The 14,368-nt window shown below is 47.6% G+C and overlaps 1 protein-coding gene across 1 annotated transcript in view; it reads right to left on the reverse strand.

The window, feature by feature from the left end:
- Positions 1-14,368, reverse strand: part of MDGA2 (MAM domain containing glycosylphosphatidylinositol anchor 2) — a 377,896-nt gene that overhangs the window by 100,780 nt on the left and 262,748 nt on the right. Inside the window, exons 7-8 of the mRNA XM_033158260.1 lie at positions 12,827-13,156; positions 3,971-4,264 (exon numbers count right to left, since the gene is read on the reverse strand). Of these exons, the coding sequence (XP_033014151.1) occupies positions 3,971-4,264; positions 12,827-13,156 (624 nt within the window). The remainder of the gene's footprint in view (positions 1-3,970; positions 4,265-12,826; positions 13,157-14,368) is intronic.

The following is a 14,368-nucleotide window of genomic DNA, read 5'->3' on the forward strand; positions in this document are numbered from 1 at the left end:
TCACCCCACAAGAATGAATGGAGTCTGTGCAACAGCCCTACCCTGGTTTTGCCCACGCCCCATTAATTTCAGTGGGTCTTGGGCGGGAGAACAATCCCAGGAGATTGTGTTGAATGTGTTTAAGGAAGAAGCTTCCCTCATAAGAACACAGTAAGAGCCTTGCTGGGTCAAGCCAAGGGCCCGTCTACTCCAGGCTAAACATACCCAGCTCCCTAAGCCGTTCCTCATAAGGCATCGTTTCCAGGCCTTTGACCATTTTGGTTGCCCTCCTCTGGACACGTTCCAGCTTGTCAGTATCCTTCTTGAACTGTGGTGCCCAGAACTGGACACAGTATTCCAGGTGAGGTCTGACCAGAGCAGAATATAGTGGTACTATTACCTCCCTTGATCTAGATGCTATACTCCTATTGATGCAGCCCATAATTGCATTGGCTTTTTTAGCTGCTGCATCACACTGTTGACTCATGTCAAGTTTATGGTCTACCAAGACTCCTAGATCCTTTTCACATGTACTGCTCTCAAGCCAGGTGTCACCCATCCTGTATTTGTGCCTTTCATTTTTTTTGCCCAAGTGTAGTACATGAGATACTATGAGCCAGTGAAGGAGACATTTGCTCTCGTGCTTGGATCCAGCTCGCTGGTTCCCCCCAGACATCTGCTTGGCCACTGAGAAAACAGGTTGGTGGACTAGATGGGCCAATGGCCTGATTCTGCAGGCTCTTCTCATGTTATGTTCTTATGTTTTAAAATCCAAAATTAAAATTTGGAGTAGCAATCTTTGCTTCTTAACAGGTTTCTGATAGCCACTTGAACACATGGGAAATGGAGAAACAGCAACTCTCCCCGAATGTATATAGGTGAGACTGCAAAAACCAAAGCACTGTGATTTTTTTGTTTGTGCTGTGATCTTCAGGCACAATGTAGCTGCTGCACAATGGTGACTTGCAAAATTAATAATAATAATAATAATAATAATAATAATAATGTTGCAAATGTAAATCTTCAGAAATATGTGCATGCACAGAAGTCTTGGCAAAGCCAGAGACTGCAACTTCTGTCTTTGCATTTGGCGGGGAAAACACCCTCTCATCTTATATACACTCACACATTTTACAAGAAACCAATTATGGCATTCTAAGATAAGATACTGCATTCTATTCATAGCCTACCACAGAGTCATCGCAGGCGGAATCTTACATAATTGCTTCCCAAAAAAGAAGTGGAGTGCCTTAATAAGGTGTTTGCAGGATCCTCAGCTGCCTTCAGAAATAACCCTGAACTCAGTCATGCAAACACACCTCTTCACTGAGAGAGAGAAAAAACCATGTAACACCTCCACATTCTTTCACATAATAGCAACCAGATTTCATAATCTTTACTTTGATGGTTTTTTTTCTGATTGCCACACTAAAAGCAGGTGCCTTGGATTCTATATGAAGGCATTTTACCAAGAACCTAAACATATTATCCCTAAAAATGCAATATTAAAAAAATGGGGTCAGGCCTTTAAAGGAGCCATTGAAACTTCCAATTCCTTCAGTTTAGACATGAAGAGTGATCAGCAGTCAAAGACCCCCCCTCCCCGCTGAGCCAGACTCTGTAGAGACCATCACCCAAACCCCTGCAAGCAGCAGATATCCTCCCTCAATAACATTTGTTGGAGGCAAATAGCTCAGCTGGTTAGAGGATCGCACTGACAATGTCAAGGTTGCAAGTTTGATCCCCGTAAGGGGCAGCTGCATAATCCTGTACTGCAGCGGGTTGGACTAGATGATTCTCGGGGTCCCTTCCAACTCAATGATTCTATGAGCTAAAGCTTCTGGAGAAGGAGAAAAAAACACACCTCGATTTATCCTGCCTTGTGGAACGAACCTATCTTAAGCTAAGCAACAAAGGATCCAATCCACAAAAGTTGTCACTATAAAGCTGTGGAAGGCACAACAGATTAAGAAGGCGACATCTCTAGAATTTTATTACACTAAACTGGATTCAGTATCATGAAACCACAAAACTGTAGAGTTGGAAGAGACCCAAACGGTCATCTAGTGCAATCTCCTGCAATGCAATGTATCTTTTAATGAGCGTTCCCCCACATCAAATGGGGTGCGCGTTTTGCGTGATCGTGAGTAGCCCCCTTGTATCACGGTGCAGCCCCTGGAAGTTGGGTTTGGCACAGCCTTCCCAGCTTGGGATACCTGTGGACTCCACCTACTCCAGAAGCCGCCAAATCCCGGCTGGGGAGGTGTTGCCAGGGGGATTGGCCAGGTGGAAGGAGGGATTATACAGTACACACAATTGAACTTGAGTCATACCTGGGAAGCGGCCGTTGGATTCAGAGCTCCCCCCCCTCCACTCCCTCAATTGACGTTTACTTTGCAGGTTAACCACCTTCTTTTTCCACAGGCACACAGCCTCGCAGGTGCTGCTATGACAAGGTCGCTGTTGAAGGGCCGGAAAGGACTTTCCCTGCATTGGCAGGTTTCGCCTTTCCCGTAGCAATTCGTCACAACTTTGGCGGTTACAGGCCTTGGGCGGAATCCTTTAGTCATCTACAAAATTGGGGGGGGGGTTGCAGGGCAGTGACCCCCACCCCCATTGTGGCATCGATAACAGGGTTCCCGTTAAAGGGGTCTCAGGGGGAGGCATTGACCATATGCCCAGAGGTCGTCACTGCCCTCCCCCCCCAGCGGCGGCGAACAGGGGGGCGGGCTATCTGCTTGGACATATGTTCTCCAGAGCTAGCCCACTCCCCACTTATGCTGGATAACCCTGAAATTACCCAGAACCCCGGCTGGGGGGCTGGGAAGGATAAACACCCAATGCCTGAGCCAAGGTCTCCCTACATCTGAATATTAATAAAGTTGTGTCCAATTTAATCCCATAGAACGTTGTCACGTGTTGTTATTTCCCTCAGGGGCTGCCCAGGGTTCGGGGGACTCCGCCTTGCTGCGCAAACAACAACAACAACAACAACAACAACACACTGTGACTTGGGAGAGGGGTATGTTTTGAACTCAATATTTCATTACTAAAGAGCTTTCCCCAATCATACAAGGGTTAAGAACACCCATCGCCTTGTCAAAGGTTAGCATCACCTTCCGCTCTCCAAGATACCCAAAGCCACCTCTTTTGGCTTGTCTTGGGCCAACTACACAATACAGTTGTGAGTTTGTGGGGTCAGTTTGAAGGGTGCCCCGACTTACTTCCAATTCTTGGGGTCCCGTACCCAGTGAGGCTTAGGATCTAAATAAAGGGTTCAACTCCTACCAAATTACCAGACATGTTTCTTTGCAAGACAATGGCCTTAGCTGGCCACTCGAGTGTCTTCATCAGCATCCCCAAAGGATGGTTCAGGTTGCAAGAGCTACAACTGACAGTGCCTTACAGGCTAATGGGTGGGCCTTTCCCCCACCCGCCTCACCTGTCTGCTAGGTAGGAGAACAAGAGCCAGAGAGGTGTGTGTATGAGCTGAACTGGAAGAAGGCTGGAAGCTGGAGACACAGACTTGCTTGCTCTGTGCTGGACCCAAAATTGACTTATGGAGAAGCAAGATCTGTTTTGGGGATTAATGCTGTGCTGCCCTCGATCCTATGCTCAGGTTGCATATATGTGTAAATAAAACCAAACATCCTAAAGACATTGCAGTTGCTGATGATCTTCACTCCAAGGAAACAGAACCCAGGGAACCCCCCGAGTCCCTCTCCGCTGGGAGATTGGGGTGCATGCAACAATACTGATTGTTGGGTAGAGCTGAACCCCTGACAAGAAAGCCACAAAACTCACACACAAAACAGTATCATGAAGCAGATTCCCAAACCTACCCCCAAGACTCTGTGGAGCTCAGGAAATCCTCGGGCACTTAGAACCGACAGCGGATCGTTCCAGAGACAAGACCTGGCCCAGAAATGCAATCTAGACTCATTTCTTCAAAACGGGGGGGGGGGGGCGGCAGGGGAGGGTGTGGACTTACACTGCACAATGAGCTGCACCAGGGCTTCCCTTGGCTTGACGTTAAATCCATTGTACTGGCTGGTCTGACACCTGTAAGTCCCCGTCATCTCCCTCGAGACGTTGACGATCCGCAGGATCCCGTCGTAGCTCTCCATCTGCATAGATCCATCGGGCATGGGGACCTCCTTGTCGGCCCTGGACCAGAGGATGATTGGCTTGGGCTTCCCGGTCACCTGGCACTGCAGCTCAACCGTGTCTCCTTCCCTGGTCACCAAGGGCGACTTTTCTTGCGGGACAGTCAGGTTGGGTGGAACTTCAAATGGGGGCAAAGGGGTGGGAGAGAGAAAACGGAGGAAAGAGAGAGGGGGGGCAAAAAAGGGATGATTAGTACTTGGAAGTTCTCTGCATACGATGCAAGCATAGGATTGCTCTGTCTGTCAGGGCTTACAGCATTCTTTTATATATATCATATGGTTGAAACCGTGCAAATTAAATGCAGGAGGGAAACTCTTTTGCACCAGGTGGAGTCCATGCAAAAGGTTTTTAATCTCTCTGCCTTGCTTGCTAGGCTAGGGATGGTCAAGTGAGATGTCGTGGGTAGTTGGATGGCCCTGTGAGATCTCGTGAGAGCTTCGCAGAGCCTGGCCCAATAAGCAAAGCAGATAGCTTTTAGGGTTTTTTTTGGGGGGGGGGTGTAAGGCCTGGAGCCTTATTTGCCCCTACGGGTTCCCATGGTTGTGCCCGGTGAGAAAACATGGAAGCAGAAAAGACACCTGAGGCTGCTGGCTTCAGAGAGAGAAAGATTTATTTTCTGCATGCAGAGGTACTGCGGTGTTCAGACATCCAAGCAAGTACAAAACTAGTCAATTTTCAGACAGTTCTTATAGACAGTTCTCTGGCTCTCTTCCCACCCCAGAAATCTTCCTCTTGTCCATATAAGGAACATTTCCTGTTGTACATTTCCTGTTGTACATATAAGGCAAAAGGACATTTAGCCCTGAGTTGGTTCATGCGCACTCCAGCAAGGCCATCCTATCTCTGACCTACACAGTCAGTTCCTCTCTGTGCAAGGACAGTTACTCTCTGTGTTATCTCCAGACTCTTAGTCATAGCTTGCCAGAAAGAAGTACAATGCAGATCAAAGTTCACAGCTTTACAGAGAGGTTTCATAAGGCAAAGCTTAAAAAATTCTTTTATACTTCTGGACTAACAATACATTCAGGTAAATATATACAGGTTAGCTAATTAACCCCTTCCAGGCCTGGTTGGTGACCAGCTCCAGAAGGCATGGATGCACGAATGGGGGCAGTTCCAAGGAGGCCATTTGAATATATGCATTTTTGCATATCCGCACCATCCCCAGAACGTAATACCCATGAAAGATGCCATCGTAAAGAAATTATCTGGGCTTTTGAGAATTTCACATGAAGCAGGACAAAGAGGGGGAAAGTCCCCCTCCCAGTAGACCAACCACTGTGCAGTCCATCTCCCTCAATGTCTGCTGCTCACAGCACCAGAAGTGTGGGAAACCAGCAGGAAAATCTAACAAGGCACATTCTTGCCATTTAGCATAAGAAGGGGTTAAGACCACAGAGCTGTATTGCTGATGGGCAGAGACTCAGACCATAGAAATGTAATTGGTAGAGAGGGCTCTGTGTGATGTCATTTCCCTTCCTCTCTTGAGCGGGAAGACTCAAAGAAGCATTTCCTGCTCCTTTCCCCTCTCTTCCTCTTTGACCAGCGATGGGGGCAGACATGGAATCCCACTGCTCCATCTCAAGCACAGGCCTGTTTATGCAGTAAAGATTTTGCCTTCGTTTATTTCACTGCTGTTGCTGCTGAGAACAAATGCAAGACTATGAGTAAATAAATCATATTTTAAACTACTACTCAGACTCTTGTCTGAACCTTTGTTAAGCAGGGAAAGAAAAGGGGGAGCCAGCTTGCTTCTCAGCTGGACTTAATTTGCAACCTGTTCCTATATGCTTTCCATTTTTCCGCTAAGGATCAGACTTTAAACTCCTCTCAGTGTATGTTCAACCCACACATGTGGGCACCTGAAGGGATAAATTGCCATTAATACACCCTCTCCTACCAATTAAAACCTATCCCACAAGAAGAAGATAAAAAGAAGCGAAAAATAATAATAATTTGCTTTTCCATTAAAACAGGTATTGGTTTTGCAGGCACAATAATATTGAAAGGTGTTAAAAAAGTTATAGAAATGGTTGCTCTGAATAAGGCTTGCCGTTTTTAAAAAGTCTCGGCCGGGCCACTAATTACAGCCTAGGAATTTACTCTTGTCGTGATTGCAACGGGCACATTTATTTAAAGGTAACAAAATACTCCAGCGGTTGCTTTCGAAATGAAGAGAAGGTTGGCACTCTCCTTCCCCGTCAGGCTCATCCAGGGAAGGGAGAAAAAGCACCGGGAAGAACAGGCTCCCCTCGGTCTCATGAGAGTGTGACATTCAATTAGTAAGTGCATTTTGTAGATAAAAAGGTCAGTCAAAAGGAGAAGAGGCCACCCTGACCTGCCACTTCCTTGCTCAAAGAGCTTAACACAGTTTCCAACTGTGACTCACTCTGTACGATGAAAAGGGGGAGCAGAGAAAAAACCAACTTCCCTAGATGCTTAAAGAAATGACTCAGAACAGGAATCCTGATGGATGTATTGTGGCAATCAGCCTGTGCCCTAGCTTTTGGTGAGGTTACCCTACTTGAAGGTAAGGTAAAGGTAAAGGACCCCTGGGTGGTTAAGGCGACTATGGGATGTGGAACTCATCTCGCTTTCAGGCCAAGGGAGCTGGCGTTTGTCCACAGACAGTTTTTCCGGGTCATGTGGCAAGCATGACTAAGCCGCTTCTGGCGCAACGGGACACCGTGACGGAAACCAGAGCACAAGGAAACACCATTTACCTTCCTGCCGCAGTGGTACCTATTTATCTACTTGCAGTGGCGTACTTTCAAAATGTTAGGTTGGCAGGAGCTGGGACAGAGCAACGGGAGCTCACTCCGTCGAGCAGATTCGAACCGCCGACCTTCCGATCTGCAAGCCCAAGAGGCTCAGTGGTTTAGACTACAGCGCCACCCGCGTTCCCTCCTTTTACCTTTACCTAGTTGAAGAGGCATAAAGAAGGCTGATTGCCGAAGAATGGATGCTTTTGAATTCTGGTGCTGGAGGAGACTCTTGAGAGTCCCATGGACTGCAAAAAGATCAAACCTCTCCATTCTGAAGGAAATCAGCCCTGAGTGCTCCCTGGAAGGACAGATCCTGAAGTTGAGGCTCCAATACTTTGACCACCTCGTGAAAAGAGAAGACTCCCTGGAAAAGCCCCTAATGTTGGGAAAGATGGAGGGCACAAGGAGAAGGGGACGACAGAGGATGAGATGGTTGGACAGTCTTCTTGAAGTGACCAACATGAGTCTGACCAAACTGCGGGAGGCAGTGGAAGACAGGAGTGCCTGGTGTGCTCTGGTCTATGGGGTCACGAAGAGTCGGACATGACTAAATTACTGAACAACAACAGTTGAAGAGGAGGAAAGGATGGGAGAAGCTGCTTGAAAGTCAGAATGTTGTTGTTGTCATCGTCATCATCACTTGTTTATTTAATTCACAAAATTCATATACTGTTTGAATGTAAACAAAAGCGGTTTACCAAAAGATAAAACAAGAAAATCTGGGCAGGCTTGTCTAAAAAGGAATGCGCCGAAAAAAGCACTGTGAAGGTGCCTGCTTGATCTCAATAGGCAGGGAGTTCCAAAGAGTAGATGCTGTTGCACTAAATCAGCTTCTCGCTAATGCGGAACTGGTACCACGTGGCACCTGCAGCTGTGGCAATTCTGCCAATTGAAGCGGTCGAGTGGGCACATGTGGAATAATGAGATATTGTAGTTTTTTTTTTGCCAAGTCAATTCCAAGAGGCTTACAAAACAACTTCCAGAAAACAAACAGCCATATATTAAAAACAAGGGGGAGAAAAAAATACATTAAAACACTCAGAAGTCAAGAGAGGGCTGCTGCCCCATCACACCATCATAGAATTGTAGAGGAACGGGAGTTGGGAGGAGAAGAGACTGAGAGACAATGGAAAAGCCATCTTCATATACTGTATATGCAGGGTTGTGACATGGAAGGTGGAGCAAGCTTGCTTTCTGCTACTCCGGAGAGTAGGACCTGAACCACTGGATTCAGATGACAAGAAAGGAGAGTCCAACTAAACATTAGGAAGAACTTTCTGACAGTAAGAGCTGTTCAACAGTGGAAAGGAGCCATCGGAAGGTGGTGGACTCTCCTTCATTGGAGGTTTTTTTTTTTTTTAAAGTTTGCCATCTGTCAGGGAATCTTGCCATGAGATTCCTGCATTTCAGGGGGTTGGGCTGGATGGCCCTTGGGGTCCCTTCCAACTCAACAATTCTATGATTCTGTGATTTTAAATCCACTTGGGGAGTCATACAGGATTTGGGGGCACGTGGGGAGAGATGGAAGTCCCACTGCAGAAGCAGAAGTCATTCCACTCATGCAGTGTCTCAACACTACTTGGGATTTGATATGTGTGTGTGTGTGTGAATTGTTGGACATTATGGGAATGTTTCTAAATATCTCTTAGCGATCCCTGCAAGTCCAAACAGCAATGAGTAACTCTCAATGACCTTCACATGCACTTGGAGTTTGCTGTGCGATTGTGATCAAGTCCTGCACTCTAGACGGCGTTGATGACTAAGAGGACACCCAAGGAGATTGGTTCTACCTCAAGGCTTTCTTCCTCTCAGCCCTTTCCCTCTTTCTCCATCCATCATCGCCCATCCATCACTGCCCGAGGAAGTTATGGAGAGCTTTCAGGTCCGACTGTCTGACGAATGCTTCTGATACCTCCAATCCCTCTTCCAAATGAATCCATCACAACTAACAATAATGCATTGGTTACTTTCTGCTGGAGAAGAAATACACCACTGTGTGGAACGGCCCAGCGGCAACCTGGCGAGACGGTCGCAACACAGCCGTGTCCGTCGCCCATCCATCATGCCGTGGACATCCAATAAGACCTGTATTCACACTACACTTCAACATTTGGGTCTTGCTGTGAGTTATGAGCAGCTGTGTTGTGCTAAAGGAAAGAAGGATGTTGGCAAGCCCCCCCCCCCCACACCCTGAGCAAAGTTACTTTAGGATCCATGAACATTGCTCACATTCTGTCTTATATTGATTTGAAATCCTAGAGGAGGGGCAGGGAGTCTCTCGCTCGCAGGCCCACCAGAACTGATAGGCTGGCCAGTGAGGATGTTGGGGGGAAATGCCCACCTTTCCAGGGCCTGACATATTGTGTGTGTGTGTGTGTGTGTGTGTGTGTGTGTGTGCCTGTAATGATCTTGAGGGGCGGGATCAGCCTGGATGATGCCCTGAGTTCCTTTCAATTCCCAGAGGACTGTACCCTGCTTTCAGGGCTGGTTTAGATGCAGGTCAGCATTCAAGATGTAGACAAGCAGAACGGTTAGCTCTCCCTTCAAGAAAACAGCCCGCCAAGCAGCAAGGAATGGTCCCCATGACACAGTTGCCAGGACTGAAGCTCTCTGCCTTCTCCCCAGCCAGATGTCTCCCAAGCAGCCTTAAACTAAGTCGGCTAACCGTGCCCACCGTTCTGCTACATGCAAGGATCTCTGTGACCTTGGAGACGAGTGGCCCCCTCCTTCTCTGCTTCATGTCCTGAGTCTGCATTGCTTTCTGCTCCAGCTCTTCTCTCTCGCTCAAGCCGGTTGCTTAGAATCATAGAATCATAGAATCATAGAGTTGGAAGAGACCACAAGGGCCATCCAGTCCAACCCCCTGCCAAGCAGGAAACACCATTTTGACCATTTTGGTTGCCCTCTTCTGGACACATTCCAGCTTGTCAGTATCCTTCTTGAACTGTGGTGCCCAGAACTGGTCACAGTATTCCAGGTGAGGTCTGACCAGAGCGGAATACAGTGGTACTATTACTTCCCTTGATCTAGACGCTATACTCCTATTGATGCAGCCCAGAATTGCATTGGCTTTTTTAGCTGCTGCATCACACTGTTGACTCATGTCAAGTTTGTGGTCTACCAAGACTCCTAGATCCTTTTCACATGTACTGCTCTCAAGCCAGGTGTCTCCCATCCTGTATTTGTGCCTTTCATTTTTTTTGCCCAAGTGTAGTACTTTACATTTCTCCCAGTTAAAATTCATCTTGTTTGCTCTGGCCCAGTTCTCTAATCTGTTAAGGTCATTTTGCTTCTTCAGCCTCCAACCCTTCTGTGCCCCACCTTCATCCTTCTTCTTCCTTGGCTGGTGCCTCCCACCCCTCCTCTTCATCCAGCCAACACCTGACATCCCGCTTGCTCTGTGCTGGGTCCAAAACTGCAACTAATGAAGAAGCCCATTGACACTGTGTCAACGCTGTGAGCTCCTTCATCCTACGCTCAGGAGGTATCTATGTGTCAATAAATCCAAATATCCTAAAGACACCACAGTCTCCACTGACCTTCACTCCAAGGAAACTAACTCCTGGGCAGGCGCAGAAACTCCTGGTGTCTCTCACCGCCCAGAGATTGGGCTGGCATGTCACACTGACTCTCCCTTCTTGTGGTTTCCAGCAACTGGTGTTCAGAATCATTGCTGCCTCCAAGTGTGGAGGCGCAAAACAGCCATGATGCCTAGTAGTTATCAATAGCCTTGTCCTCCATGAATCTGGCCCATCCAAGTTGGTAACCATCACTGCTTCCCGTAGGACGCCAGTTCTGTTGTCTAACTATCAGAATCATGACCTGTAGAGTTGGAAGGGACCTCAAGGGCCATCTAGCCCAACCCCCGGTAATAAGAACCCAGGAAGATCCCTGCAGGATCGGGCCAGTGGCCCATCTACACCAACATCCTGTTATCACAGATGCCTGAGATCCAAGCACAAGGGCAATTCTTCCCTCCTGTGACTGGCATCACTGCCTCCGACTGCGACTGAATCTCTGCCCCCCTCATTGTCCAACCCCCTCCCCCTTCTCCTTCTGGTGAGTCAGCAGCCTGACTTCCACGAAGTTGTCCCAGGAGACTTGTTACTCATGCCACAAAGGACCAGGAGACTGTGGTGAGACTCATTCCCAGGACACAATGTCCGCTTTACAGGTCAGGGTGTTTGGCTTTACAAAAGCATTGACAATGGGAGCGCCTCTTGCCTTTCAAACCTTAAGTGAAAATTTACCTCCTTTTCTTCCCCGACATCTCCTTGGTCACCCTCCCAAAATGTTAATCTTGTTTAGGAATCAAATCTAAAGCTTCAGTAGCTCTTTCTTCCCCTCCTCTGGTGCTCTGAGGGTTAAGTAACAAGCAGACTAAATCGGGCTGAATTGGGGCCTACGCCGAGATGCTTAACTTGCAGAATTCACGGGCGTCGCGAGGGGGGCGGTGGGGGAGGTCCGCCCCGGGTTCCAGGGGAGGCGGCTGACACTTGGGCCAGGCCCGCCCTGCCAGTGGGCCCGAAGCAAGCCACGGAGTGAAGCCGCTCCGCCCCGCGGCCCATCCGGGGTCCGCCCGCCAGCGCCGCTATGGGGCTGCCCCATGCGAGCGTCAGCTCATGGGGTTGCCCCGTCCGTGCTGCTTTAAGGGGGGTGCCTCCGCGCGGCAACACCAAGAGGCTTCCTACGCCTCTGGCAGAATGCATTCTATCCACAGGCTCAGGGTCCATATCACTAGAGTAGGTGGCCTTACATACCCTCCAACATTTCTCCAGTGAAGGAGAAGTGGGAAATTCCAGGATCCAATCAGAAACCAATATCGCTGCTGTAATTCCAGGCATGGAAAATAGGGACACTTGGGCATTATACGGAACCAGACCCACTGGTCCCTGTTCATGTTGTAAGTCACTTTGGGCATGGTTTTGATTGAAGGAGCGTCTCCACCCCCATTGTTCTGCCCGGACACTGAGGTCCAGCTCCAAGGGCCTTCTGGCGGTTCCCTCGCTACGAGAAGCCAAGTTACAGGGAACCAGGCAGATGGCCTTCTCGGTATTGGCGCCCGCCCTGTGGAATGCCCTCCCATCAGAGGTCAAAGAGATAAACAACTACCAGACTTTTAGAAGACATGTGAAGGCAGCCCTGTTTAGGGAAGCTTTTAATGTTTAATAGATTATTGTATTTTAATCTTTTGTTGGAAGCTGCCCAGAGTGGCTGGGGAAACCCAGCCAGATGGGCGGGGTATAAATAATAAATTATTATTATTGTTATTGTGGAGAGGTGACATACAACTAGACGATGATGAACCCCACCCCAAATCACTGTATATTCTGGTGTATAAGACTACTTTTTAATCCAGGAAAATCTTCTCAAAAGTCGGGCGTCGTCTTATACGCCGGGTGGAGAATCTGTGGTCGAGTATATCTCAAACTCTATATTTTAACTGGAAAAGTTGGGGGTCGTCTTATATGCCCAGTCATCTTATATGCTGGAAAATACGGTAGCTCCTTTGATATTTGCCCTTGTTGAAATGAGTGATGGGGCAAAGGTTGCCCATCACTCCTGGAAACCTAACCGAGTCTCAAGGCTCTGTGACAACCGTGCTGCTGGGTCTCCATTTACTGCCCACCCACCTGACTCTCCACTGTGGGGCAGTGTTTCTCAAACTTGGGTCCTCAGCTCTTTATGGACTACAACTCCCAGCATCCCTGACCACTGGTCCTGCCAGCTAGGGGAGATGGGAGTTGTAGTCCAAAACCAGCCGGGGACCCCAGCTTGAGAAACACCAGTAGAGTGTTGTCTAGGAGCTGGGAACTTTTCGGGCTATAATAAATACCGTTAATAAATAAACATCTCTTGCCTCCTATCCCTGCTGCCAAATCGGACTCCAACAGAGTGACCGGAAATGCCCTCACCTGTGCTGCTGGAAATGTTGACGTCGATGCTGATGTCTGAGATGCCCCCGCCCTTTAGGGATGCAACACAGGTGTATGTCCCAAAGTCCGTGAACTTCAGGTCAATGATATCCAAGTTGGTGGTGCCTGGGGAGACGTCAGGGTCCGTCTGGGTGATGACCATCCTCTCGGAGCTGCGCAGCGGCCGGCCGTTTTTGAACCAGCTGAAGGTGAGCTCCTCGGAAGGGACCGCCTCCACCTGGCAGGAGATCTTGACCTCCCGGCCGATCTGGATGTTGTCGTCTTTGTGATACGGGTCAGGCGTGATCCAGAACCGCCCTTTCTTCAAGGCTAAAGGGAAGAGTAGCGCAAGGTGAGTTGGGGAAAGGACCCCTTTCTATTCACTGCACAGGTGAGACCAGGGATGCAGGAACCTGCCAATTTCTACTTCTCACAGCTTTTCTAATTCGGTTGTTCACATTTTTTGCAGTAACTTGCAACATGAGTATAATGTTTCAAAAGCTGCATGAAACTTTGCTGGCAATTTAGTGCGAATTTCTCTTAATGTACACATTTTTTGTTTGCACTTTTGACTAATGTGCATATTTCTGCAAGCTGCTTCCTTTCATATAATGCATTCATTGATGCTTTTCCCACTAATGCACACATACAGGGAATACAGGGAACCAGGCAGAGGGCCTTCTCGGTAGTGGCACCTGCCCTGTGGAACGCCCTCCCACCAGATGTCAAAGAGAAAAACAACTACCAGACTTTTAGAAGACATATGAAGGTAGCCCTGTTTAGGGAGGCTTTTAACGTTTAATAGATCATTGCATTTTAATGTTCTGTTGGAAGCCACCCAGAGTGGCTGGGGAAACCCAGCCAAAAGGGGCGGGGTATAAATATATTATTATTATTAGTATTATTATTACTTTTCTCTTTCTTAAAAAATTAAATTTTTATTACTCTTCCAATATTATTCCAATAATAGACACATCATAACAATGCCAATTCATATCCAATTAATACAATTATTAATACAGATTAATCAAATACCAAACTGCACATTTTAGTTAAAGTGGCTAGATTCTCTGGCTTCCTAAGGATTTTTCACCTCCCTGTATTCCAAAATCTTATTAATTTCAGTTACGTTCCAGTTAAAATTATAATCCTTTAACACAAACACACACACTTCTCAGACCCCTCAAGTGTCCTGATTTAATCGGGGCATCACGAATTAACAGAAGCCATCTCGGCTTCTGTTCCCAATCCGGAATGCCACGATTCTGCTGGGGAAATAAATAAATAAATAAATACGTTGTTGTTGTTGTTGTTGTTATACGCCCTTTAATCTGTGAGTTTTTTTACACATTTTTTGGTTGGAGAAGTGTTTTGTAAAATTCAAAGAAGTGCGGATTGCAGAGGATCACTTTGTGTTGGGTTCATGCAATGGTTTGAAATGCTGGAATAAGGTCGTTAAAACAACTCAGATATAACCCAAATACCTGAAAAAAACACCTCCTTACAGACTCTCTTGGGTGCTGAGATAGGCAGAGGGGGCCC

Source organism: Lacerta agilis, chromosome 1, assembly GCF_009819535.1.
Source record: "Lacerta agilis isolate rLacAgi1 chromosome 1, rLacAgi1.pri, whole genome shotgun sequence".
Lineage (NCBI taxonomy): Eukaryota > Metazoa > Chordata > Lepidosauria > Squamata > Lacertidae > Lacerta > Lacerta agilis.